Source organism: Rhinoraja longicauda, chromosome 3 (genome assembly GCF_053455715.1).
Source record: "Rhinoraja longicauda isolate Sanriku21f chromosome 3, sRhiLon1.1, whole genome shotgun sequence".
In the NCBI taxonomy this organism is placed as follows: domain Eukaryota; kingdom Metazoa; phylum Chordata; class Chondrichthyes; order Rajiformes; family Arhynchobatidae; genus Rhinoraja; species Rhinoraja longicauda.
Window position 1 is genome coordinate 53,520,323 of NC_135955.1, and position 24,229 is coordinate 53,544,551.

A 24,229-nucleotide genomic window follows, 5' to 3' on the forward strand; every position below is an offset into this window, starting at 1 on the left:
CACAGTTTAAGAATAAGGGGTAAGCCATTTAGAACAGAGATGAGGAAAAACTTTTTCACGCAGAGAGTTGTGAATCTGTGGAATTCTCGGCCTTAGAAGGCAATGGAGGCCAATTCTCTGGATGCTTTCAGGAGAGAGTTAGTTAGAGCTGTTAAAGAAAGCGGTGTCAGGGGATTGGGGAGAATGCAGGAACGGGGTACTGATTGTGGATGATCAACCATGATCAACCAGTGAATGGCGGTGCCGGCTCAAGGGGCTGCATGGCCTACTCCTGCACCTATTGTCTACTGTCTATTGCCTTCACTTTGTATCCCATTATCGTGTGTAAGCCTTGCCACAATCCATGGGTATTTGTGTCATTACCTTGGGACTTCAGCCTGGTCTGAAATTCCCTCTTGGCATTCTTTCTGGCTTTGTAAAGGTCACAGATTGATTTCCTGTACTTCCTGTAGTTGTTAGATTTGAACGTTGCAGACGTGGACTTCACCTGGCAGTGGACCTCATAATTCACCCATGATTTCCAGTTGGGGAACACACATATCATATTCTTTGGTAATCAGTCCTCTACTCACTTGCTGACGAAGTCTGTGAGACTACTGGTATATTCATCTAGCTTAGCCACAGATCCTTGAATATGGACCAGTCCACTGACCTCAAATCAGTTATGAAGGATCCCCCTGTTTCCTCTGTACTGCAAGACTTTCTGTACTGTATCCCCCAGTTTCTGTTTCTTCTTGTACGCAGGGAGTAGAAGCACAGCCAGACGATCAGATTCATCAAAATGTGGTCTGGATGTTATGCATTTTTAATGGTTGTGTAACAGTGGTCGAGCAGTGGTTTGGGCCTTTGATTTGGCAGGAGATGTGCTGATACTATTTTAGCAGCATGCTCTTGAGGTTGACCTGGTTGAAGTCTGCAGCTATTATGAACAAGGCCTTGAAGTACTTAATCTCAATGCTGTTTGTGACGATGTGTAGTTTCTCATGTGCAAGCTTAGCATCAGCCTGTGATCAGGGCCGTCTTTACAGCATTACGGGCCCCGGGCAAAGCAGTGTACTGGGGCCCCTACGACAACTACTCACAGGAATAAAAATGTAAATGGTCGATAAAATTAAACACCCCCCTTTCCCCAGCACCCCCATTTCCCCCACTCTCTCTTCCCCCCCACCACCAACCCCCACCCTTGCTGTCCCCCTCCCCAGTCCCACTCTGCCTCCTCCCACCCCCACTCTCTCCTCCTCCCACCCTCCCCGTCGCCCCCACCGTTACTCTCCCCCACCCCCCTTTCCCTACCAGCCCCCCCCCTGTCGTGCCGGCGAAAAGCACTTACTGAAAAGCACTTAGCGATGGACTTAGGGTGCTACATTGTTGCGAAAAGCACTTACAGATCGCTGTGAGAAGCACTTGGGGATGGAAAAGCAAAGCACTTAGGGAGCTAATTGTTGCGAAAAAGATCGCTGTGAGAAGCACTTAGGGATGGAAAATGTTGCGAAAAAAACACTGGGACCGAAAATGTTGCGAAAAAAGCACTTATTGAACCTACATTTTTAAAGTAGTATTTATTTATTGCAAGTCACTTAACATACACAGATCAGCATGGGGCCCCTATGCTCGTGGGGCCCCGGGCAAGTGCCCATCAGGCCCATGCGTTAAGACGACCCTGCCTGTGATGGTAAGTAGACTGTTGTCAGGATAGTCAAAGTGAATTCCCGCAGTAGGTAGTAGACATGACACTTCACTCTTCTGAGTCAACACTAAGTTGCTTCTGTAGTTAATATGAATTTTAAATCAGGTTTGTTCACCAACTCCAACAACACAAAGAGGTAGATCTTTAAAAAGCTTGCAAATTTCACAACTTACTGTGAGAGAGCAGTATTGTAATGGGTTTAATATATTCAAAAATATGAATGTTTTGTTTTCACACAACACAACACTATAATCAAGTGATCAATAAAAAATTGCTGCAAAAGAGGTTTCATCACCACACCAAGGGCAATCAACCAGTTTCTCCCAAATTTCAGTGAAGTTCCTGGAAATATTAATCCATTGTTCAGCATGTAGGTAAGGCAACGTAGACTGCAGGTCAGAAGATGTATTGTGGAAATCCCGATCTATGCATCTGGCAAACTGCTAAAGATGTTGGTAATGAGCTTACTGACAGTGGACAATACAATAGCTGTTTGTAGGGTGAAAATGAGAAGGTGGTGCGACTTGGGTGGGGAGGGATAGAGAGAGAGGGAATGCCAGGGCTACCTGAAGTGAGAGAAATCAATATTCATACCTCAGGGCTGTAAGCTGCCCAAGTGAAATATGAGATGCTGTTCCTCCAATTTGTGTTTAGCCTCACTCTGACAATGGAGGAGACCTAGGAGAGAAAGGTCTGTGTAGGAATGGGAAGGAGAATTAAAATGTCCAGCAACTGGGAGATCAGGTTGGTTTAGGAGGGCTAAGCGAAGGTGTTCCGCGAAACGATTGCCCAGTCTGTGTTTGGTCTCGCCGATGTATAAGATTCCACAACTTGAACAACGGATACAGTGGATGAGGTTGAAGGAGGTACAAGTGAACCTCTGCTTAACCTGAAAGGACTGTCGGGGTCCCTGGACAGATTCAAGGGAGGAGGTGTAGCGACAGGTGTTGCATCTTCTGCAGTTGCAGGGGAAGATACCTGGGGAGGGGGTAGTTTGGGTGGGAAAGGATGTTAACCAGAAAGTTGCAGAGGGAACGGTCTCTGCGGAATGCGGAAAGTGGTGAGATGGGAAAATGTGGCTAGTGGTGGGATCGCGTTGGAGGTGGCGGAAATTTTGGTGGTTGCAGAGGGTGATGGGTGATGGGTATATGACGATGTAGTTAAGGCACCTACCATATCAACATTTAAAAGACATTTGACAGGTAAACGGATAGGAAAGGCGTAGAGGTATATGAGCGAAACATCGGCAAGTAGGACTAGTGTAGATGGGCCACCTCAGTCAAACATGGGCAAGTTGGGCCTGTTTCCAATCTGTGTGACACTATTAAATACAACTGCAACAAAACCTAGAAATCTTTTCTTTGTAAAATGAATCTAAGGTCTATTTCAGAGCTGTGAATTATTTACTTTATCCAAACATGCATTTCTCGGCCTTAATAATCTTTTTTGTTGGGTTGGAAAGAGAGAATACATATTGTAGTACCCATGTGAATACATATCAGGTGTAATTGAAATAACATTTCCATATCTCTATTTGTCGTGTTCCTTTAAAAAAAATTAAACTTTAATAAGCACATTAGATACAGGTTGGATGCGCGCCATGTAATATTATTAATGAAAACATAGATACATTCTAATGACAGTCCTGTTGTGCATTCAACAAAGAAAGGAAACAGAAAATTCCCAACTGTAATCTGAACCTAAATTGTTGAATGCGCCAGTTGAGAACAGTGGCATAACTGGAGAATGAAAGGAAGTTTGAATACAGTGAAACAAATGAAAACAAGATGCTTTAAAAACAGTTAAATAAAATCCTGAAGATAACATCTAAATGCAATTCAAGGTAGTTTATTATTTTTTACCATTTGAGCCCGAGACAGATTTACAATGTACTGTATTAATAATCACAACACTGTTGAAAGGAAACGTTGCAATACTAATGTTTTATTTCTATAGCAAGGTTTAATTAACATAATATGCAAATCTGGAAAATCCTTGTAACTATTGTCACAGGGAAGCTGTAATGTACATTCCGTATGGATAACGATTGCAATTACCAGCTATACATAAGATTCATTAACATTATATTTGGTAGTGTTCCCAAAACTGTCCTTATGCCAGGCACCAAGATGATTCTGCATTTATCGAAGACACAAAAAGCTGGAGTAACTCAGCGGGTCAGACAGCATCTCTGGAGAGGATAGGTATCCTTTCGGGTCGAGACCTTTCTTCAGACTTATTCTGTTTTTATTTCAGGTCACCTGTATCTGCATTGGCTTCTTTGCCTTGATCCCCTGCATTTGTTGGCTGATTTGTGCATTAATAACAAATGATTTATGAACTTTCCTTATTTTCCCACTCAGATTTGGACCAACATTTATATATTTTTTTTAAACACAATAAATAGGAATATGAGTAAATGATCTATAGGTGCAACTTTCACTTTGTGCACATGGATTATATAAATAGTCGTTTTATTCTACTGCTGAGGTGACCCGTTGTCTTGTCAAATACATTTAATTGTACCGTTGACCCTGTGTCAACCTACATGTGACAAATAATTATTTTATAATTCTGCTATGTATGCTCGGAATATACAGGCTGATGTTCAATGTTGAATTTCATAAAGTAACAGTTGCCAATAGCTGTCCTGTTAACGATTAAACATAAAAAAACAGATGACAACAACAGAAACTGTCTGTGAGCTTGCAGCGGCCCGTTTGCAGGGAGACGCTGGCGGCCGAAGCCCGAGCCCCGCCGATAAGCGAAGCGCGCCAACCTCTGATTGGCCGAAGCCGGAGCCCCGCACCATGAATGGAACAGCGGTCATTGATTGTGACGTGGAGGGTTCCGGCGCGGCGTTCGGTTGGTTCGCGCAGAAAGGGCGGGAAATGCTTAAACGCGGGAGTTTGTGTTGGAGCCGCCACTCCGTCTCCGCCAGTTTATTTATTTATTTTCACTATTTTTCCGACCGTCTCCGCGCACCGTCGCCGCGATGGCGGAAAACCAGGTCCTCTGCGGTTCTCCTAAACGCGTTTCTGTCATTAAAACCACCCCGATTAAACCCAAACGCGTGGATGTGACGCCCACCAGCCCCGGCTTCAGTGATTTCATGGTGTATCCCTGGAAGTGGGGTGAGAACGCACACAATGTCACCCTCAGCCTCAGCCCCGGCCCCGGCGCCTCCTGCACCGACAACAGGGACCTCCAGCGCAGACCCGCCGCTGCTGTGGTGGAGGCTTTCGACCAGGAGCTGGATCATCTCTCGCAGGTCAGTCAGATGCAGACTCTTGTGCAGATTAGCATTGATTTCTTCACCTGTTAGATTGCACATTACTTTTTCGGGGGGTTAGTTGTTGCCTAGCTTTTAGTTTTCCATTCGCCGATTGTTGGTTTAGGCTGAAGATAGACATAAAATGTTGGAGCGGGACAGACTGCAAAGTTAACGGGTGACGTTTCGGGTCCAGACCCTTCTTCAGAGAGGTTTAAGCTAATGGGTTTCTTCTTTTTGCATGTTCTATTTTTGTAAAACATCTTAAACTGTTTATTTAACGGTGAGTGGCTGCTGCTGATGTTGTTATGGAGTTGCTCAGCTCAGATTGGCGCGCATTTGTTCACCGCGAACTGTCTGCGGCTCCGGCTGGGATGTAAACAGAGCGGGGGCGGGCGGCAAGAGATCAGTAAGAGATCGATGGGCAGAGCACGCCTCAGCTCTTTGATGCTCATTACTTTATCCTCGGAAAATGCCCCTTACAGCCACCGTTTCTAGCTGACTAACTTGCCGGTTAATGCATCGCGGTTGTGCATTTGTTATTTTTAAGAGGGAGGGTGCAGAAATGAAATGAATGAAATCACTTCCTGGAAAGCTTGTCAATGCTCCAGCGCGCCAGAAAGACGCAGCAGCTTCCTCCCGCCGGGTTATTTAAAGAGACACCCATCTCGTTTGAACGTTCAAACACACGCATCTTGCGCTTACTGTTCTTAACCTTGCTGTCGACTTTCCAAGGCACCATGAGTCGATTCGTGTACCACAAGCAATGTTTTAATCGCAACAATTTTCCACACTTTTGACGTAATTATTTTTCAATGTGTTTTCAAACGATATATTATGCGTGTGTTGGGCTGTTGCCCCAGCTGGGTTGTGGTTGAAATCCCACATCTCTTCAGAACAGATCCACAGGTTAAACGAATCCGATGCAATTTGGAGGATGATGTCCTTGTACTCGGGCTTGACTTGACTTGTGTGTGCTCACATCATAACATCTGCGGCATTTATTCACAAAATGCTGGAGTAACTCAGCAGGTCAGGCAGCATCTCGGGAGAGAAGGAATGGGTGACGTTTCGGGTCGAGACCCTTCTTCAGACATCTGTGGTATCTGCAGCTTTGTCAAGCACGGATTCTGCTATTGACGCCACTCATTAGGGTGGAGGAATCAGTAAACCGAGCCTCCGTGAGCTGCATTGCTTCCCAGATAATGGAAAGTGTCTTAAAAGTTAGAATAGATAGACCCTGTTTGGTGAATTTGATATTTTTCAATCCAAGTCAAAAGGTCTGCAGTTTTTCAGGGCACAGCTGATCAGTCGAGTGAATTTACAACATGTTCGTTGTTGGACACAGTATGTAAATAGGCCAAAGAGGGAAGGAGCATTACCGGATCTTTGGGAATGTAGCTAGTTATTAAGGCACGTGGGATCCGTGGAGAGTTAATTGGTCGATTGGACTCGAGAGCAAAAAAACAAACTGCTGGAGAAACTTGGTGTGTCAAGCAATGAATGAATGAATAAGTTTGTTGGCCAAATATGCATATACAAGGAATGTGCCTTGGTGCTCCGCTCACAAATGACAACACAAACATACAGTTAACAATTAAGAATAAAGCATAAACACATCAAAACAATAAGGATACACCATTACGGTCTAAACATGTGGGTGAAAATAAACCAGAGCAAAAAAGAGACTACAGACTTTGGCTATTGAGTAGAACTATCACTCGTGGGGAAAAAAAGCTGTTTTTATGTCTGGCTGTGGCTGCGTTGACATATCTGTGGAAGGACATTGGCATATAATGTTTTGGGTCTTGTGTCTTCAAATTGGGCATAGAAAACAGATGGTAATGGTGAAGAGATTGTGTATTTCTGACTGGAAGTCTGTGTCCATTGGTGTTCTCTTAGGATCAGTGCTGGGATCTCTGTTTAAAATGTAAGCAAATGATTTGGATGAAAATTTGCACACCACATATGATTGATAAAAGCATCTAAAGTTATGAGAGGCATAAATGGGATAGACTTTGGATTGTAGATTGAAATGTAAAAGACTAGATGACGGGCAAAATTGTGAGGCAAAATATGCCTGGAATGCGAAATGGCAAAGCTGATATGAGGCCCCTAACATGGACAGATGGAGGAATATACACCACATGCAGGCAAATAGGATTAGCTGGATTGATATAGATACTATGGGCTGGAAGGCCTTTTTCTGTGCAATACTGTTTTTTGGTCTAAGTGGAGGGAAAATCAGTAGATTGTGACTCCATATACTTTGATGGTTTAAAGTTGTATATAAAGGATATGGATGGATCACAAATGCTTTAAATGAGGTTGGTTGGGTTGGGGTGGGGGGTGGGGGGGGGGGGGGGGAAAGAAAGGAGAAAAGGCATGCAAATTATTATTGCGGGTTGGATAAAGAGAAAAACGAAAGCATGTGACATAAAGATAACGACAAGATAGACACAAAACAAATTATTATTGCGAGTTGGATAAAGAGAAAAACGGAAGCATGTGACAGGTAAAGATAACGACAAGATAGACACAAAACAGGTGTAGATGCTGGAATCTTGGACATAAACAAAATTCCATTCCCTCCACAGACATTGCCTGGCCCCCCTGAGTTATGGGGGCACTTTGTTTTTTGTTAGTGACGGGAGATATGCCAGAAGTGTAGGATGTGGAAGGCAAAGAGGGATAAAAAAAATAATTCACAAGCAGACAAGAAATAGATTATAAAGTCATAAGGAAAAGGAGTAGAATTTGGCCATTCAGCCCATCAAGTCTACTCCACCATTCAATCATGGCTGATCTATCTCTCCCTCCTAACCCCATTCTCCTGCCTTCTCCCCATAACCTCTGACACCTGTACTAATCAAGAATCTATCTCTGCCTAAAAATATCCACTGATGGCCTCCACCGCCTTCTGTGGCAAAGAATTCAACAGATTCACCACCTTCTGACTAAATTTGAAGTGTTCTATAATTACTTTAAGGCTAAAAGAAAAAAAAAGATAAAGTGGGGCCTGTTGGGGATAACAGAGGCAATTTGTGCATGGAGCCACAAGGTATAGACGAGGGGTCTTGAATAGTTAGCATGGGTATTCACAGAGGACACTGTAATTGGAGAAACTTGTGAAGGGATATATAACAGTCTGGTACATGTCTCCATAAATAAAGAGCTATTTGATGCCTTGGTTCAATTGAAGATGGGTAAATCACTGGGATCAGTGTGCTTTGGTTGTGCTACATGGCCCTACATGTGAATTTTAAAATATAAACTTTTTTTGGATGCAATTGAGTTACCAGATGACACTGGAGGACAGAAAATGTGGTCTTTCTTTTCAAAAAAGGGAGAAGCCTGGTAATTATAGACTTGTGAGTCTAACATCAGGGGTAGGGAAGACGCTGGAAAAATTCTGAGGAAGAGTATTAAAGATCATTTGAAAAGGTGGGAATAAATTAGCGATGGCCAATCTAGATTCATCAGGCAGGCAGATCTTGTCTGTCCAATTTGAGTGGTTACTTTGTTACCTCTTCAAATAATTCATTTCACGTGAATATCATTAAAGTTTTGGACAAGGTCCCACATAGGAGATTGGTTTAAAAGGTTGGGGCCCAAAGGTTCCAGGGAAATTTGGCAAACTAGATTCTGAATAAAACACAGAGTGATGATAGGTGGTTGTTTTTGGAGTTGGATGCCTATAGATTTCGCTGTCCAACATGGATCAGTGGTGGGACTCTTGTTGGGGAAGTGGGCTGAAAAATGGTAGGTGGAGTTAAATACAGACAAATGGGGGGTGGTGCATTTTGGGAGTACTAACGAGGCTGGGACCGTGTAAAAGTTCATAGATGCTTGAAGATGATGACAAAGTAGGTACTCAGCTGGGAAAGATTATGGGATACTCGCTGTCATTAGTCAGGACATTGAATACAGAGGTAGGAGGACTATGCTCCAACTTTATAAATCCTTGGTAAGACCTCAGCTGGAGTACTGTGAATAGTTCTGCTCACTAACGTAAAGAAAGGATGTGATGGCTCAGGAGAGGGTGCAGAGAGAATTCACTAGGATGATTTGTGGGATGGAGCAGTTCAGTTCTGAGGAGAATCTGGAGAGGTTGGGTTAAGAGGGGCTTAAATTGGGGTGTATAAAATTGACATTTATAGATAGGGTAAACCATAGAAAGCTTTTACCATACCTCGGGTAGATAAAACTGAGGAACAGAGATTTATGGTAAGGTGAAAGGAATTTTCAGAGGTCTTTGTTCACCCAGAGAATGGGGTGAATCTGGAATGCACTGCCTGAGAGTGTGATTGCATGACAGCATTGAGAAAACATCTAGATGAACACTTAAATCTCTGGGGAATAGAGGGCTTTGGACTGCTTTGGGTGATGGGGTTAATATGGAAGGGCGCCCACTGGTCGATGTGGATTGATTGGGCCAAAAGGTCTGTTTTCACACTATACAATTCTATTAAAGCAATCCTAGATGCTTCACTGGAGCATTTTCACAAATGGAAAATATGGTGCTGAGCCAATGGAAAAATGAGATGTCCAAAACCTCAGTTACAGAAGAACTGCCAAGGAACACCTTCAAGGAGGCTGGCCAGATTTTGCTTCAGAATGTGAGTTGGGGACCCAGTGTACAGTATAGACATTGCTGTTACTAGATGGACTTTCTACTTGGAACTCTGATTATTCACATTTGATTCTGAACGCACAATTTGGAATTGTAGGATGAGCAAGCATTTAGAAGTTGTCAGTTTTTCCATAATGCTGGTTAAGCCCAGTTATATCCTTGCACCTGTTTGCTTCAATGACCAACCTTGCCATCTTCTGCGGAACTGCACAAACTTGACAATTGCCCTGGATACTGTTGATGTGCAAGGTCATACCTGTGTGGACTTCCCAGTTTGGTTTTGGGATTCCAGAAGGTTTTCAAAGATTTTTTGTGTTATTAAAGGGATTGTAGATTTATAACCTTAGTTATTGCATTTCAGGTTTTTGCAACTTTAGAAAGTAACAAGTAAATTTTTAACGTGGATTGGGTGCCTTGTTGCAGGATGGAACAAGACGTGGCCGCCCAAGAGCGGAGCTAATTCGTGATCTGATAAATGAGGGTGAGCACTCCTCCAGCAGAATCCGCTGCAATACCTGCAACCGAGTGTTTCCTCGCGAGAAGTCCTTGCAAGCTCACAAGAGAACACACACCGGTAAGATATAATGCATTGAATGGGGACATGAATTACTGAAGACCCACGCTAAAAGTAATCAGTAGTTGGTGTGCAAATATGTACTTTAAGATCTTGCAACAATAAAATTGAGGAAGCTTGGTGGAATGCAGGGTGGGTGAGTAGGAGGGAATGCAAAGTTTGAAATGTTCACAAAGCTGTTTAAAATACTGAGAATGGTTTGTGGGAGAAAGTAAATTCCAGATAAAGAAAAGCTGCCTTGGGAACACCAGCTGCACGGATGTACTGTGAGAAGGAGATTGTTCAGAGTTTTGGTCAGCATTAATCTGATGGCTCTGCAGGGGAAAATCTTACTACTTGGCTCTTTCAAGGTTAAACGTTAGCACAATTTACTGTAAAAGTCTTGGCTACCCAAGCAACTAAAACCAAATAGCAGCCTGAAGCTGAGACTGAAGACTAATTTTACATCAGATTAGGGTGAGATCAATGTTGGCTGAAATCCAACCCCTCTGTCTCAGAGGCAATATCTGACTAGGACCTATTTAGCTACTTCAGTCCTGGTAAACATCACTGGCATATGTATTTGCTGTCAAGTGTTTAGAATAGATAGGATGACCTGCTGCAGAGGCTTCCTGGGTTATGAAAGACCCAATTTATGAAAATCTGGCTTCGTGCAAATTCTCCCATGTTTTTCAAGTTTGAGAATTCATGTTCCATGATATTTATTAATCACTTCGTAAGTCAACTACAACGATCAAAAGTGGCAATTGGTGCTTCAGTGTACCGTAGTTGACGCTTTGCTGCAAATGTTGCCAGTTCCGTAGAACTACCCAGGGTGGACGACGAGGACGTAAAGCAGCTCCCACCCCTATTAATGACTGGATATAGTATATATTTCATTAGTTTAATTATGCATAGTTTTGGGGTGATTTTTCAATGAAATGAAAGAATTGTCGCAAATGTACGTAAAGTGATACACGTGGGTTACTGTAGAAAATGGACATTTGTTTTACAGTGACTGTTTTATTCAATATTTTCTCTTAAAAAAAACACAAAAGAACCTTGGTATTGTATTCAACTGCATAAGATTTTAAAATCAATGTTTTTGTCAACTGCTCTAATATATCCTTATGAGACATGGTGCAAATTCAGCTTACAATATAGGTCCATGCTAAAAACAATGAGGTAATTTTCAATGACGATGGTCTGAGTTTTACAACTGTCTTTTGAAACTTTGCTCGAAAAAGTAATGCTAAGAATACTGCTTATTCGGAGAAGCGTGGGGACATGAGAGACTACAGATGTTGCACCTTTGAGCAGGAGGAATGCTGGAGGAATGGCAGGTAGTCAGCAGATGTGGAGGGAAATAGACAGACAGCGTATAGGGTTGGGTCTCCGCCACAGCTGCTGCCTGATCTTGATCAGTATGGGTGTCAGGGGTTATGGGGAGAAGGCAGGAGAATGGGGTTAGGAGGGAGATTAGCCATGATTGAATGGCAGAGTAGACTTGATGGGCTGAATGGCCTAATTCTTCTCCTATCACTTATGACCTTATGATCTGCTGATAGACACAAAATGCTGGAGTAACTCAGCAGGACAGGCAGCATTTCTGGAGAGAAGGAATGGGAGTTCCTCCAGCAAGATATAAAAGAGCATGTTGGAATTAACATTCTCATCTTTCTGCTAAGTCCTCAATTTGTGTAACTGAGAATGGTTTATAAAGTTTTAATGCACTGTACTACTATGGGTTTCCTGCAGGTGAAAGACCTTATTTATGTGACTATCCAAACTGTGGGAAAGCATTTGTTCAGAGTGGGCAGCTAAAAACCCACCAACGCCTTCACACAGGGGAAAAGCCGTTTGTTTGCTCCGAAACTGGTAAGCTGTCAAACCTTTTGTACTTCAATGCTATCATCAGCTGCCCTGGTTCTAAATTTGTGCGCTGCACAATAACCAATCGTGTCTCTAAATTCACGCAGATAAATTGGACTTGATGAGTGGATTATGTAGGAGTTTATCATAAAAATGGAGACATTATGATAGGCATATGCTGGTTAGCTTGGGCAGAAAGGCTCTAAGAATGCACTTGTTCACTCTGTCATGTGCTCGGGAAGTTGTCTCTGGTAGTGTTATATATGCAATATATTCTGCATAGCATACTGCGATCAGCGCGGGATACAATGCAGAGTTGGGGCCAATTTTTCTCTCCCCTGGAACTTTCCATGCTGTTGTTCTGCCTGCATAGAAAGAACAAATGCCAAATTATGCTTGGCATTAAATCGTAGCCCTTACGCAGTCTTTTGCATGATCTGAGTACAGATACATGAGCAGAATGTTGCAGGCCAGAAAGAAATTGGCACAAATCTGATTTCTTAATTTGGTGCTGCTGGAACTGCAGATCAGCTCCCCAGTAGAGAGCTGCTTCACATGAAATGCAGATGCAGCATCTGCGATGTACTGTTTGAAAATGATGACATTTCCTTGTTCTGGCAAAGTTCTGGAGTAACTCAGCAGGTCGGGCAACATATCTGGAGGTCACGAATAGGTGACGTTTTGGGTCTGGACCTTTCAAGACTGAAGAAGGATCCAGAACAGAGACGTCTTGTATTTATGCTCTCCAGCGATGCTGCCTGACTTGCTGAGTTACTCCAATACTTTGTGTAATTTGTCTGTATCAGTCTGTGGGAGGGTGTGTAAATGTTTGTTGTTGAGAGAATTGTTGCTCCATTTCCTGGTTTCTGTGCAGGTTGCGGAAGCAGGTTCACACATGCCAATCGTCGTTGTTCCAAGCATCCTAATGCACGTTTACGGAGAGATGAAGCATCTAACGGGGCGTCCAAGGCACAGGCTGCGGACAACGATGCTGTTGCAGAGTGGCTGACAAAGTGAGTATGGTCAGGAGTGCTGCGCCCTGGGATATATTGTTGTTTTAATTCAATAACAGACATTCCACAGATGAAGTCTCTGACTCGATACACTTATGGGAAAAATATCTGAAGGAATCCATAGGTCCTTGACCAGATTGCGTTTTGGGCGCCGCTCAGCGGAGAGGAAGGGAAGGAAGAAAGCAAGAATGCTCAAAACAACTGTCCCCCTCTGAATTGGATGCCTTGTACCTGTCACTAAAATGTATTATTTTAAATATTTGGGGGGTTTCCCCCATTTTGTTCTAGTAACATCAAAACTAGCCCTGGTTTCATTTATTATATCTGTTCTGGATCCAGAGAATTGGGGCAGCACAGTGGAGCAGTGGTAGAGTTGTTGCATCACAGTGCCAGAGGCACAGGTTCGATCCTGACCTTGGGTGATGGAATTGTGGAGCTTGCATGTTCTCCCTGTGACTACGTGGATTTCCTCCTAGTGCTCTGGTTTCCTCCTCCATCCCAAAGGCATGCGGGTAAAGTAGGTTAATTGACTTCTGTAAATTACCCTTGGTGTATAGGAGGGAGTGGATACGTGAATGGGATAACATGGAACTAGTATAAACAGGTGCTTAATGATCGGTGTGGACTCTTTTCTGTGTGGCCTGTTTCCCTGCTATATCTCTAAACTAAACTAGATTGAGATTAATTTTCAGCTTTATATGTTATGCTGACACCCGTGAGAATAGGCATAGTTTGTGTGACAAGCAGTGGTTCTGTTTATTTCTGTGTTTGACACAACATATTTATTAGTGATGAATATCTTGAAGATAAATTGTGGTAACATTTATTAGAAAGGGTAGATTAAGGACCATCCGTACATTTAGTGCGTTTTGACTTAAAAATAACACACACGCACATTGTAAGCTGCCATAAAGGGGTATTGCACATTATGAAGCTTAACCATTGTTCAAAGGATTAGTGGGCATGGGGAACAATTAGAGCAGCACCTGGTTTGGAGACGGGGGTTGCCGAATCTGCGCTGGAACTCTCCTTGCTGCTTAATTTAATAATGAAGACAAGAGGTTGCAGATGCTGGAATCTCGAGCCAAACAGTGCTAGAGGAACACAATAGGTCTGGAAAACATCTGTGGACACAATGAACACGTGACATTTCTGGTCGGGACTCTTCTTCATACTGATTGGAGTAGGGGAAGAAAGCAGGAAGCGAGGTGGGGATGGGGCAAAGCTTAGCAAGTGAGGGATAGATTTGGACGAGGGGGTTATAATTGTCAGGTGGCTTTGTCTCCTTTTCACTCTAACCGTTGTCAATTTAATAATGACTTGGATAAAGGGACTGAGTGCAATGTAAGGAGCGGGGACAAGTAGGATGTAAGGAGGGCAGCTTTCTCACGTCGTATAGATTAAGTTGTTGGGCAGAGAAGTATAATGAGAGGAAGTGTGCAGTTTTAACCTGGGTAAAGGGATGGAAAAGCAGAATTATATTTAGACAGCGTTAGGAGAAATTTGGGCATTCTTATATGGAAACAGGAAATTGGCAAGCAAGTAATTTGGGAATCAAATATAATACTGGCCTTTTATTGCAAGAGGAATGCAGTGCAAAAGTAGTGAGATCTTGTGCAGGATACTAAAATATTGTGTATTGTTCCTTTTTATTAAGGTAGGACATAGTTGGCAGCACTGCAATGATATTCACTTGATTCACCTGTGGGGTATTAAGCTTGTCTTGTGAGGAATTTTGAACTGGAGTTTTCAAGAGTAATCTGTAATCTCATAGAATATTTGGGATTCCTAATGAAAGCTTGGCGCAATGGATTGTATGAGAATGGTTTTCGCTAATGGAGAATTCTAGCCATTCTCGGGATGAAGGATTAGGTATGTGTTGAGGAATTTCGTTTGAGTTTAGGTTCTTTGTAATTCCCTATTCCTTGGACCTGCCAGTGAAGGCTGGGAATGATTTATGGACTAGAAGGGAAATGAGGGTTGTAGGGATGGCATTTGGAAAAATGTGTGTGACCAAAGCTCGCGGTTCTCGTCGGCTCTCTTTTAATAATGGGAATGAGAGGCAGCGTGGCCTGCGGGTGTTCTAAATGAGAAGTGCTGAATCCCTCCATTCTGTTCACCACCAGATACTGGGAGACGCGAGAGCAGCGCGTGCCTTCCATTAAGAACACGGGCCAGAAGGCTGACCAGGAACAGCAGGATCCCATGGAGTTCCTCCAGTCTGACGAAGATGAGGACGAAGAGAAGAATGGCTCCCACGCTGCAGCGCGTCGCCGCGTGCAGGAGCAACGGGAGCGGCTGCACGGCGCCCTAGCTCTCATCGAGCTGGCAAACTTAACTAAAGCGTGATCGTGCCGACAGATACAATGCAATGCATGTATCTCTTGAAGGGGAACTGTCTGTGGACTACTGTCGTATTAATCCACAAGACAGAAGGAATGCACCTTATATTTTGCTTCTTAATAGGCTGCTATCATGTAGAATTTATGATGATGATGATGATGAATGTTGTCCTTGCTTAAAGGAGCACAAGTGTTATGCACTTTTTGTCTGGAAGAAGTTTATATAAAGTTTTAGTTTGGTGAACGTTGCAAAGCTTTGAAGGATCAGATAACGTAGGAAAGGGTAGAGATCCTGCAAGTGCCACATTCTCGATACTGCAGGAATATATAACTTGCATTTATAGTACAAAATTTGCCCTGTTTGATGGCATGCAAGATGTGCAGTGCCTTTCTGAGATCTGCCTTGCAAAACTAGCTTCCAATAGACTTCAACATATACCTAACACCAGCAACATGTAGTTTTAAAGAAGAGGATTTTAATTAGCAGTTGAAAGAGGTACATAATGGCCAACTTTTCAGATAGAAGTGTGGCACGACGTTTCTCAGAGAGCAGCTGACTTGTTGCGAGTCCTTTTTCTAATGTAATTGGTTGATCTTTAGGTTTCCAATGCTCTGTATATTTGATTTCTTGAATCAGACAAAATCCTGTTCTGTTCCATGAATACCTTCTCTTTACCCCCAGCACCCTTTTAAAATGCACTGATGTACTCACCAAGCTCTTCAATTTGAGAACCACTATTGCATTTGGAAGGGTAGTGCAGTGATTTTATTTTTCCCATCATTAGAAAACATTGACTTATTGGGAATAAATCATTCACTAGCTATAGATATTGTGACAATTGACTAAATGGGAACCACTTAAGATATATTCTCATTAAACCACAGGTACAATAACAGTTTTGGATCCTTCATGTAAAATTACCACATCTTAAGTTTAAAAGACACATGATGCAAATCAAGTTTCTTCATGTTATAGGATGGAGCATTAGAGTACCACTAAGACCTTCTTTATAATAGCCTGGTGTGGGAATTGCAGATTACTTTAAATTTGCGGGGGGGGGGGCGGGGGAGATTATTGCTCTTGGTTGCAGCAAACATTGGAAAACAAATTTTGCCCTCTCAATGGTGTTAGAAAATTTGTGACTTCTTGTCGGAGTTGATCACATATAAACATTGGCACTTGTATAGCTGCTGAAGATGAGGAGCTTACGTGGATGTGAGAGCAGAGTACTGGACCTGTTCTTTTTAGAGCACTAAAAGGACCGAATACTTCTATGTGAAACTCAAGACAAATTGCACCTTTTGTTATAAATGCAACTTGTATTCCGTCCAAATGAATCTAAACAATCCTGTGAGATCTGGATCAAATATTTAAGGCACCGATATGACAAAATTAGCAGGATTTGTTGTATTTATCTAGGTACAGTGTGACTTGTATAAAATTGTACATAACTGTTTAGCAAGTACTGGAAATAGTGAGGAGGTTACTTTCTAAACAAAAACAAATTGCTTACCCTAATTTGATTTGTAAAATGCAGGCTTGGGGCTCTGCAAGAGAAATGTGGCACTCATTAATTTAAGTTGTTAGTGAAGTTCGTACCAGGTGATTTTGGTGATGGAAGAAGTTTTGTTGACTTTCCTGTTGGCAACACTAAATTGTATTGCTGTGTCGGTGGTTTTATTATAGTCTTTGCAGTTTTGTAGCTTGCAGTTATTAAAGTGTAAAAAGAAAACAATATGTCCACTGGACAGCTTCAATTTGTTTTTACCATAATCCAATATGTTCTGCCCTGTGCTTCATATGCTGGTAAAATATTTAGTTACTACATGAAATTTTACATTTTTACTAAGTTGAAAAGCTTGTCATGCAGATATAGACTAACAGCTGCCATTGTTGCATTTATTTTCCACCAACGTGGTTGCAGCATTGGCTAAAGCAACTGCGACTGAAGAAACTCATTTTCAAAGGAAAAAGCAGTCTAGCCTCGGTATCCAAACATTTGGGATTTCTAAGCCAATTGTGCCAATCAGATTCTATTCAAGACTTCCTTCATCGACTAATTAGATTTTTTGTTGTTGTGTGTAATTGAAATTTATTTATTTTAGATTGGTATTGGATGTAGCTGATGTTGTTTTCAAAATGTATTTTATGTAGAAGCTGGGCTACACTTGGAGATGTATAAACCTGCTTTGTTGGAAACTAAATATAATACAGCTGCAAATGCCGTGGTTTGTTAGATGACTGCTAACTGTTGAAACAAACATAACGGCCGTGGTCAGAAGTATGAATTGCTGCTTGACCATGCCACACCTACCATGTACCACCGGGATCCACAAAAGGATTTGTGGAATTTAATTGGTCTGTAAGCATTTCTAATTTAAACATGTGTATACCAGAATAAAACCTGTAGTCAAGTTGTGTTAGCATTACTGACTTGTAAGGTTATTTGTCGTCTTGCAAATCTAAGGATTGCTGTGCATTGTTTGTACATTAATATTGCATTGATGCAAATTATATTACTATTAAAGTTGATTAACACTTCCCTTCTATTGCTCCTCCCCTACAAAATAATGTATTTTGTGTTGTGTACTACCTACCCTCTGTTTGAGGAGGTGGGAAAATGTCCTGCCTCCAGGTGTTTGAAGCCTCTGCAAGGAGTAGTAGGCTGGAACCTTCCCCTTTTCCTTTGTGTATTTTGGCTTATGCTATCTTCTTGAGAATTCCCTAAACAACCTTTAACGATGTACATTTTTCATTTCTACTGATTGGAGCTGTAATACTTTGCTTTGCATAGCACCACCCAGTGGTTCTGAAGACTAGATGTTGCATGGTGATAATTTCGTAATGCGAAGGATTTGGGGAAATGGTTTAATGTTGATGGTGAGGCCAGTACTACTTTAAAAGTGAGCTTTCTTCATTGCACTTATTAACTACATTAGTAAATCCCAGTTTATTTTTATTTTTTAAATTGTCAAGTAAAAGGGAATGTTGGAAGACAGAGTGTTGGGGGGGGGGGGGGGGGAGAAAGAGAAGAGGTGGTTAATTTTATGTTTGAAATGACATCTGTTTTGCATTTAGACGGTAAAGCATGTACTTTTTTGCACTTGAGTTGTGTTCCCACAGGTACTTTGTTTTTGCAATGTTTCTGTTTTTTTCCTATTTGCTGTAAAGAGAAATGTGAAAAGTTTTGCATTTTATTTGAGTTAGCCTATGAAGGCTATTTTATGCACTCCTGCTATTTGATTTCTTTAGTGTAAGTGCAAAAGCCACTTTTCCCTCTTCCCTCCTCTTCCAGTCTTTGTATTTCCCCCCCTTGTGTTGTGACTAATCAACAAACCAAGCTATTTCAGTCTGAGATTTGTCTCCAACTTGAATTGATTCTGGCTTTGTTCATTAAGTATCCTGATAAATCTGCTGAAGTTTTGATGAATACTCTAAATAAATATCAGTAGTGCTTTAAAAAAAAAAAAGTGTTGTTTTTTCCCCTTCAATATTAAAAGCAAATGTCACTTCAATTGCATCCCGTTGGAAAACATTGCATTACAAGGATGTTGTCCTGGAAATAGTGGATGCATTGATTGTCAACTTCCAGAATTTTATAGATTAACTAGACCAAGTGGACCTGTTGGGTACAAACCTCTCCTGCATTGGTGCAGCACCCCCTCCTCCCCAACCCCCTCCATCATCCCCTTCACCCCTTTCCTCTCTCCCTACCCCCTCCCCATCCCCTTCATCCCTCCCTTCCCCTTCACCCTTCCCTCCCTCCTCACCCAGCCCCCTCCTCCCGCTCCACCCCGCCCCCCCTCGGCCCAACCGTGGAGCCGTTGCCGGGTGGGGAGTGCCCCCGTGGCTGTGTGCCAGCAAGGCGGGAGCGGGGAAGAGCAGTGACATCGGCCCCGTTTCTCCTGAGGAGCTGAAGCGTCTCCTGCAGCTCGGCTGCAATCTGTGGCGGGGAACGGGGGGAGGGGGGGGGGGGTGAAGGGGATGAAGGGGATGGGAAATGATATCACATCGTTTGCCTCGCATCAGTGGTGGGGCAAATGCTGGACGAAATAAAGGAAAACAGAAAATAACGGATTGGACAATGATGTTCGAAGGACAATTCTATTTGACAAATCTACTGGCGAATAGTTTAGTTTAGAGATACAGCGCAGAAACGCCCTTCGGCCCACTGAGTCTGCCAACCTGCGATACCTGCACACGAGCACTACCCTGCACGCTACGGACAATTTACAATTTTACCAAAGGCAATTAACCTACAAACCTATACGCCTTTTTATTACAAAATTAAACCCCAGGTATTTGGGGCGATGGATTGAAAACTGGTTGTCTGGAACAGAATAAGGGAAAAAATAGGGCTTTTTCCAGAGAGGCAGTCAGTACTTAGTGGGGTCCCACAGGGATTGGTGCTTGAACCTCATTACATTTAGTTTTCTGGTTCGAATCAATGTTCTAAGTCTGACAATGACATTACACGGTGGAGTTACAAATTGTCATGCAAAGAATCCTTAAGGCAACTTGGATTGTAGGAGTTGGCAGGAACATGGCACATTCAACACAACAGGAATAAATGGTTGTATTTTGTAGGGGAAAGTAGAGCTAATAGGACTTGATGCTTCAATCCCTGTGGTAAGTCGGCACTCTTGATGTTGGCAATGGGATTGGAGTTGTGAAAGAGAGGGTAGGTACGTCATCAGGTGGGCACCCTCCTTCTTTGATGTCCACAATGTCTTCAGAGGGCTGAACGGTGATACTTGGCATCCCAGGTACACCCCCCCACCCTCAGTTCCATACCCTCCTGTCTTCATCTTGCAGCCAGGTTGTTGTCCTTTCTCTTAATCCTCCCTCCCTACCCCATCCCCTTCATCCCTCCAAAGCCAATGGCTGCTTTTTTTCTGTTGCATTTGACAAGGACTTGATTGCTTGTTGGAGGGAGCGACCCCTCACCCCCATTTTCTTCAATAGACTTGTTGTAGATGTAGCAATGAATCCCCTGCATCCCACTTCTAGAGGGAAAATCTTGGTCTTACAGCCATTCTGGGCAGCTTCAGTTGCTTGTTCAGATTACTTGGTCTTTTTCCTCTCATAAGCTTCTTCAACACCATCTTCCCATGGTACTGTCAATTCTACAACATATGCCAGCTTGGCTGTTGTGGACCACAGGACCATGTCTGGCCGGAGTGTTGTAGCCACAATGGGAGAAACAAACTTTCTTTCCAAGTCCACGACTTTCTTTCCACGTCCACTTTCCAATCCGGAGCAGGCTGCAGAATGTTTGCATCCTTTGATGTTATTTGGTGCTCTGGAGGTTGGCCTGCTGGTACAATGGTGTAAAGTGGTCATTTCTTGCCGATGTTTGTGGGGAAGCATTTGTGGTGGTTCACCACTGTTCCAGGATTGATGCCAGTTGTCTGGAACATGGGGTTATGCCGCCAAGTGTAACGCCCTTGGGCGAGGCTCATAGTGCATCCTGTTAAAATGTGCCTTAGTGATGCAGGTGCTTGGCAAAGGGAGCAAGCAGGGTCTTCTCCGAACCACTGCTTCAGTTTCTGGGGTGAGGGTAGGAGGTCATAAGTGGCTCTGATGACAAAACTTAGCCGAGATCCCTCCATTTGCCAGATGTCACGCCAGCTGAGTTTCCTCTTTTTCAGGCTCTCCCAATTAGGCCGGAGGCCTATCTTTCCTGCTGAGTTGTTCCTTCCCTCCAAATTTCTCCTTTCCGTAGCTATAGACTAGATCGCCCATCTTTTCCAACTTCTTTTCTGCTGATCCCTTGATTCCACTTAAGATTAGGCTCACATCTGCATTGATGATTTCCCACACCTTGCTGTTATGTAATAATTCGCTAGTAAGGAAGGCAAATTCAATGCAAGCATTTATATCAAGAGCACTGGAATACAAAAACAGATGTAATTCTGAGGCTCTGGTCAGGCCACGTTTGGAGTACTGTGAGCAAATCTGAGCCCTATATCTGAGGAAGGGTATGCTGCCTCTGGCGAGGGTCCAGAGGAGGTTTACAAGAATGATGCCAGGAATGAGTGGGTTAGCATATGATGAGCGTTTAATAGCACTGGGCCTCTACTTGCTGGAGTTTAGAAGGTTGAGGCGGGGGTGGACCTCATTAAAACTTACAGAATAATGAAAGGCATAGATAGAGTGGATGTGGAAAGGATGTTTCCACTGGTGGGAGAGTCCAGGACGGGTGTCAAATTACCGGGCCGCATCCGGCCCGCAAAAGGTTCCAATCCGGCCTGCGGAATGATTTGGGGAAAAGCTAGCGCTTTTAGATTATACACAGAAAGTGAGCGACATGACCGCTTAAACTCGCAGGCAATATGAATTTTGCGCAGATGGAAAATCCAAGTCCGATCTGCAGCTGTCATCTCCCCACTCCCCAGCTCCCGGGTAGAGTGGAAGCTACGCCCATATCCGGCAATGCGGAGATGCGGTGGGAAGGGGCCGGCGCTGGGGAATGTGGGGAGTCTCAGCATTGTTGTGGACACCGGGAAGTGCCTGGGCTGCCACCATGTACCTGAGACCCAGTGAGTGCGTGGATAGAGGTTGGTGGGAAGTCGCCGCACTGTGAATGGGGCCGCAGCCAGCGATCAAAAATCTGAGCTGCTCTCCAGGGTGGGGGCTCTGGGTTTGGGTTAAGGTTAGGTGGGATGTGAAGACGTGCTGGTTATGCGAGAATAGGGAAGAGAAGGGAGGTGGTGGTAAAGGAAGGGGAGGGGGAGCAGATGAGGGAAGGGAGGGTTTTTAGGGATGAAGGGAAGAGAGGGTGTCGAGTGGGGGAGTAGGTGGTAAAGAAAGGCAGTAGGGAGGGAGGGGGTGAGGCAGGGAGCAGATGAGAGAAGGAATGGTGTTTAGGGATGAGGGAAGGGAGGGGGTTTAGGGACGAGGTAAGGAAAGAGAGAGGATGAAGTAAGGGAGGGGAGTGGGGGAGTAGTTGGAAGGAAGTGGGGATGAGAGAAGGGATAGGCTGAGGAAAGGGAGAGGGCAGGTGAGGGAGAAGGTGAGGGTAGAGAAGGACATGAGATGTGAGCAGAGAGGATGTGAGGGGAAGGAAGAAAGGAAGAAAGACATAAGGAGAAGGATGGGGAGCGGGGCCTTCAGGTGAGATGATGGACAGACCATCTTTCACCATGCCGGGGAGCTGCTGTTTGGCTGTTCACCACCCAGCCAGCCCATTGTGGGCAAAACATAAACACTGTAGGAAGACTATAAGACAGGGGAACAGAATTAGGCCATTTATCCCATCAAGTCTACTTTGCCATTCAACCATGGCTGATCTATTTTCTCTCTCAACCACATTCTATTGTCTTCTTTCTCCCTGTAACCTAATCAAGACCTATCAACCTCTGCCTCAAAAATACCCAATGTCTTGGCCTCGACTGCTGTCTAGCAATGAATTCCACAGATTCACCACCCATTCCTCATTTCCATTTTGAATGTATGACCTTTTATTCTGATGCTGTGACCTCTGGTCCTAGACTCTCCTTTAACTGCAAACATTATTTCCACATCCATTTTATCTAGGGCCTAGATACCAATCATAAAAGTAATGCTTGCTAAGCAATCTTCATAAGAAATGAAATTCGTAAAGTGAAACACTTTGTAGTTATAGCAGAGACTGACACACATTAGAGCAGGTTGAAAAAACGAAGGCAAAAAAAACTGGGAACACGCGTGTGCGTTCGCGCATGCACAACTGATCTGGCCCGCGCGGTCGCTTTTTGCCCATTCCAGCCCGTGACCTAAAATGAGTTTTACACCTCTGGTGTAGGACCAGAGGTCAGAGTTAAAGGGTGCTCTTTTAGAAAGGGCGAGGAGGAACTCCTTTAGTCGGAGGGTAGTTAATCTGTGAAACTCATTGCCACAGAGGGCTGTGGAGGCCAAGTCAGTGGATATTTTTAAGACAGGGACAGACAAATTCTTGATTAGAATGGGTGTCAAGGGTTATGGGGAGAAGAAGAAAATGGGATTAGGAGGCAGAGATCAGCGATGATTGAATGGCGGAGTAGACTCGATGGGCCGAATCGTCTAATTCTATTCTTAGATTTATGAACTTGAATTAATGTTGGATTGAGAGCTGCTTTGGGGACTGTTATGTCAGTCACCAAAAGCAAGTATATGGGTGCTGCAAACGGTTAAAACAAATGGAAATGTCGCTTCATAGTTGGAGGATTTGAGGACAGGAACAAGGATGTTTTGCTACAATAATACAGGGCCCGGGTGAGAATATATACTGGAGTATTCTGTCCTGTCTTGGTGTCCCTATCTTAAAGGGGTATCTGGCAAAGGTTTATTAGACTAATTCCTAATGGTGAGACTGCTAGATGAGGCGAGATCGTGGACTGAAGTTTTATTAATTGAAGCTTAGAAGAATGAGAGGGGATTGTATAGAAACGTCTGGGGCTGGAATAGAGGTTGGGAGGATGTTTCCCTTGGCCAGTTTCTAGAATGAGGTATCGATCACTATGGGGAAGAGATTTTGAACCAAGAAGAAAAAACTACTAACTGACACTAACAGAGGAATTCATTGTTACAGAAGGCTGTGGAGGCCTGGTCACTAATTGTTTTAAAAAGTTGATCAATAAATTACAAGAATCAAATAACATTGAGGATCTGGGGAGTGTAGGAATATAGTATTAAAATAGATGATCAGCCATAATGAATAGCAGAGCAGGTTGATGGGCCATGTGGCCTACTCTTACTTCCTTTGACTGCATTGAGACTTTGTAGAAATGAACTTTTAGCTGTAGAAATGCACTTTTAGTTGAAGCAGTCCCTTCCGAAATTAATAACCTGTGTCGCAAGATTTGTCTTTACTTTAATTCAAAGAAAATTAAGGGAG

The 24,229-nt window shown here is 43.3% G+C and overlaps 1 protein-coding gene across 1 annotated transcript; it reads left to right on the forward strand.

Annotated features, from left to right (window-relative positions):
- Positions 1-4,682: 4,682 nt before the first annotated feature.
- On the forward strand, positions 4,683-15,519 carry znf367 (zinc finger protein 367). Its single transcript, XM_078396978.1, has 7 exons — positions 4,683-4,916; positions 5,618-5,628; positions 9,689-9,707; positions 10,015-10,165; positions 11,903-12,022; positions 12,891-13,029; positions 15,156-15,519. Exons 1-7 carry the CDS (start codon positions 4,683-4,685, stop codon positions 15,376-15,378), a joined length of 897 nt encoding a protein of 298 aa, XP_078253104.1. The 3' UTR covers positions 15,379-15,519.
- Positions 15,520-24,229: the final 8,710 nt, after the last annotated feature.

Excerpts from the sequence above, each read along its gene's own strand:
- znf367 (XM_078396978.1), top strand. The coding sequence starts at position 4,683 with ATGGCGGAAAACCAGGTCCTCTGCGGTTCTCCTAAACGCGTTTCTGTC. Across the intron at positions 12,023-12,890 it reads GTTTGTTTGCTCCGAAACTG|GTTGCGGAAGCAGGTTCACA; the intron begins GTAAGCTGTCAA and ends GTTTCTGTGCAG. Across the intron at positions 13,030-15,155 it reads GTTGCAGAGTGGCTGACAAA|ATACTGGGAGACGCGAGAGC; the intron begins GTGAGTATGGTC and ends GTTCACCACCAG.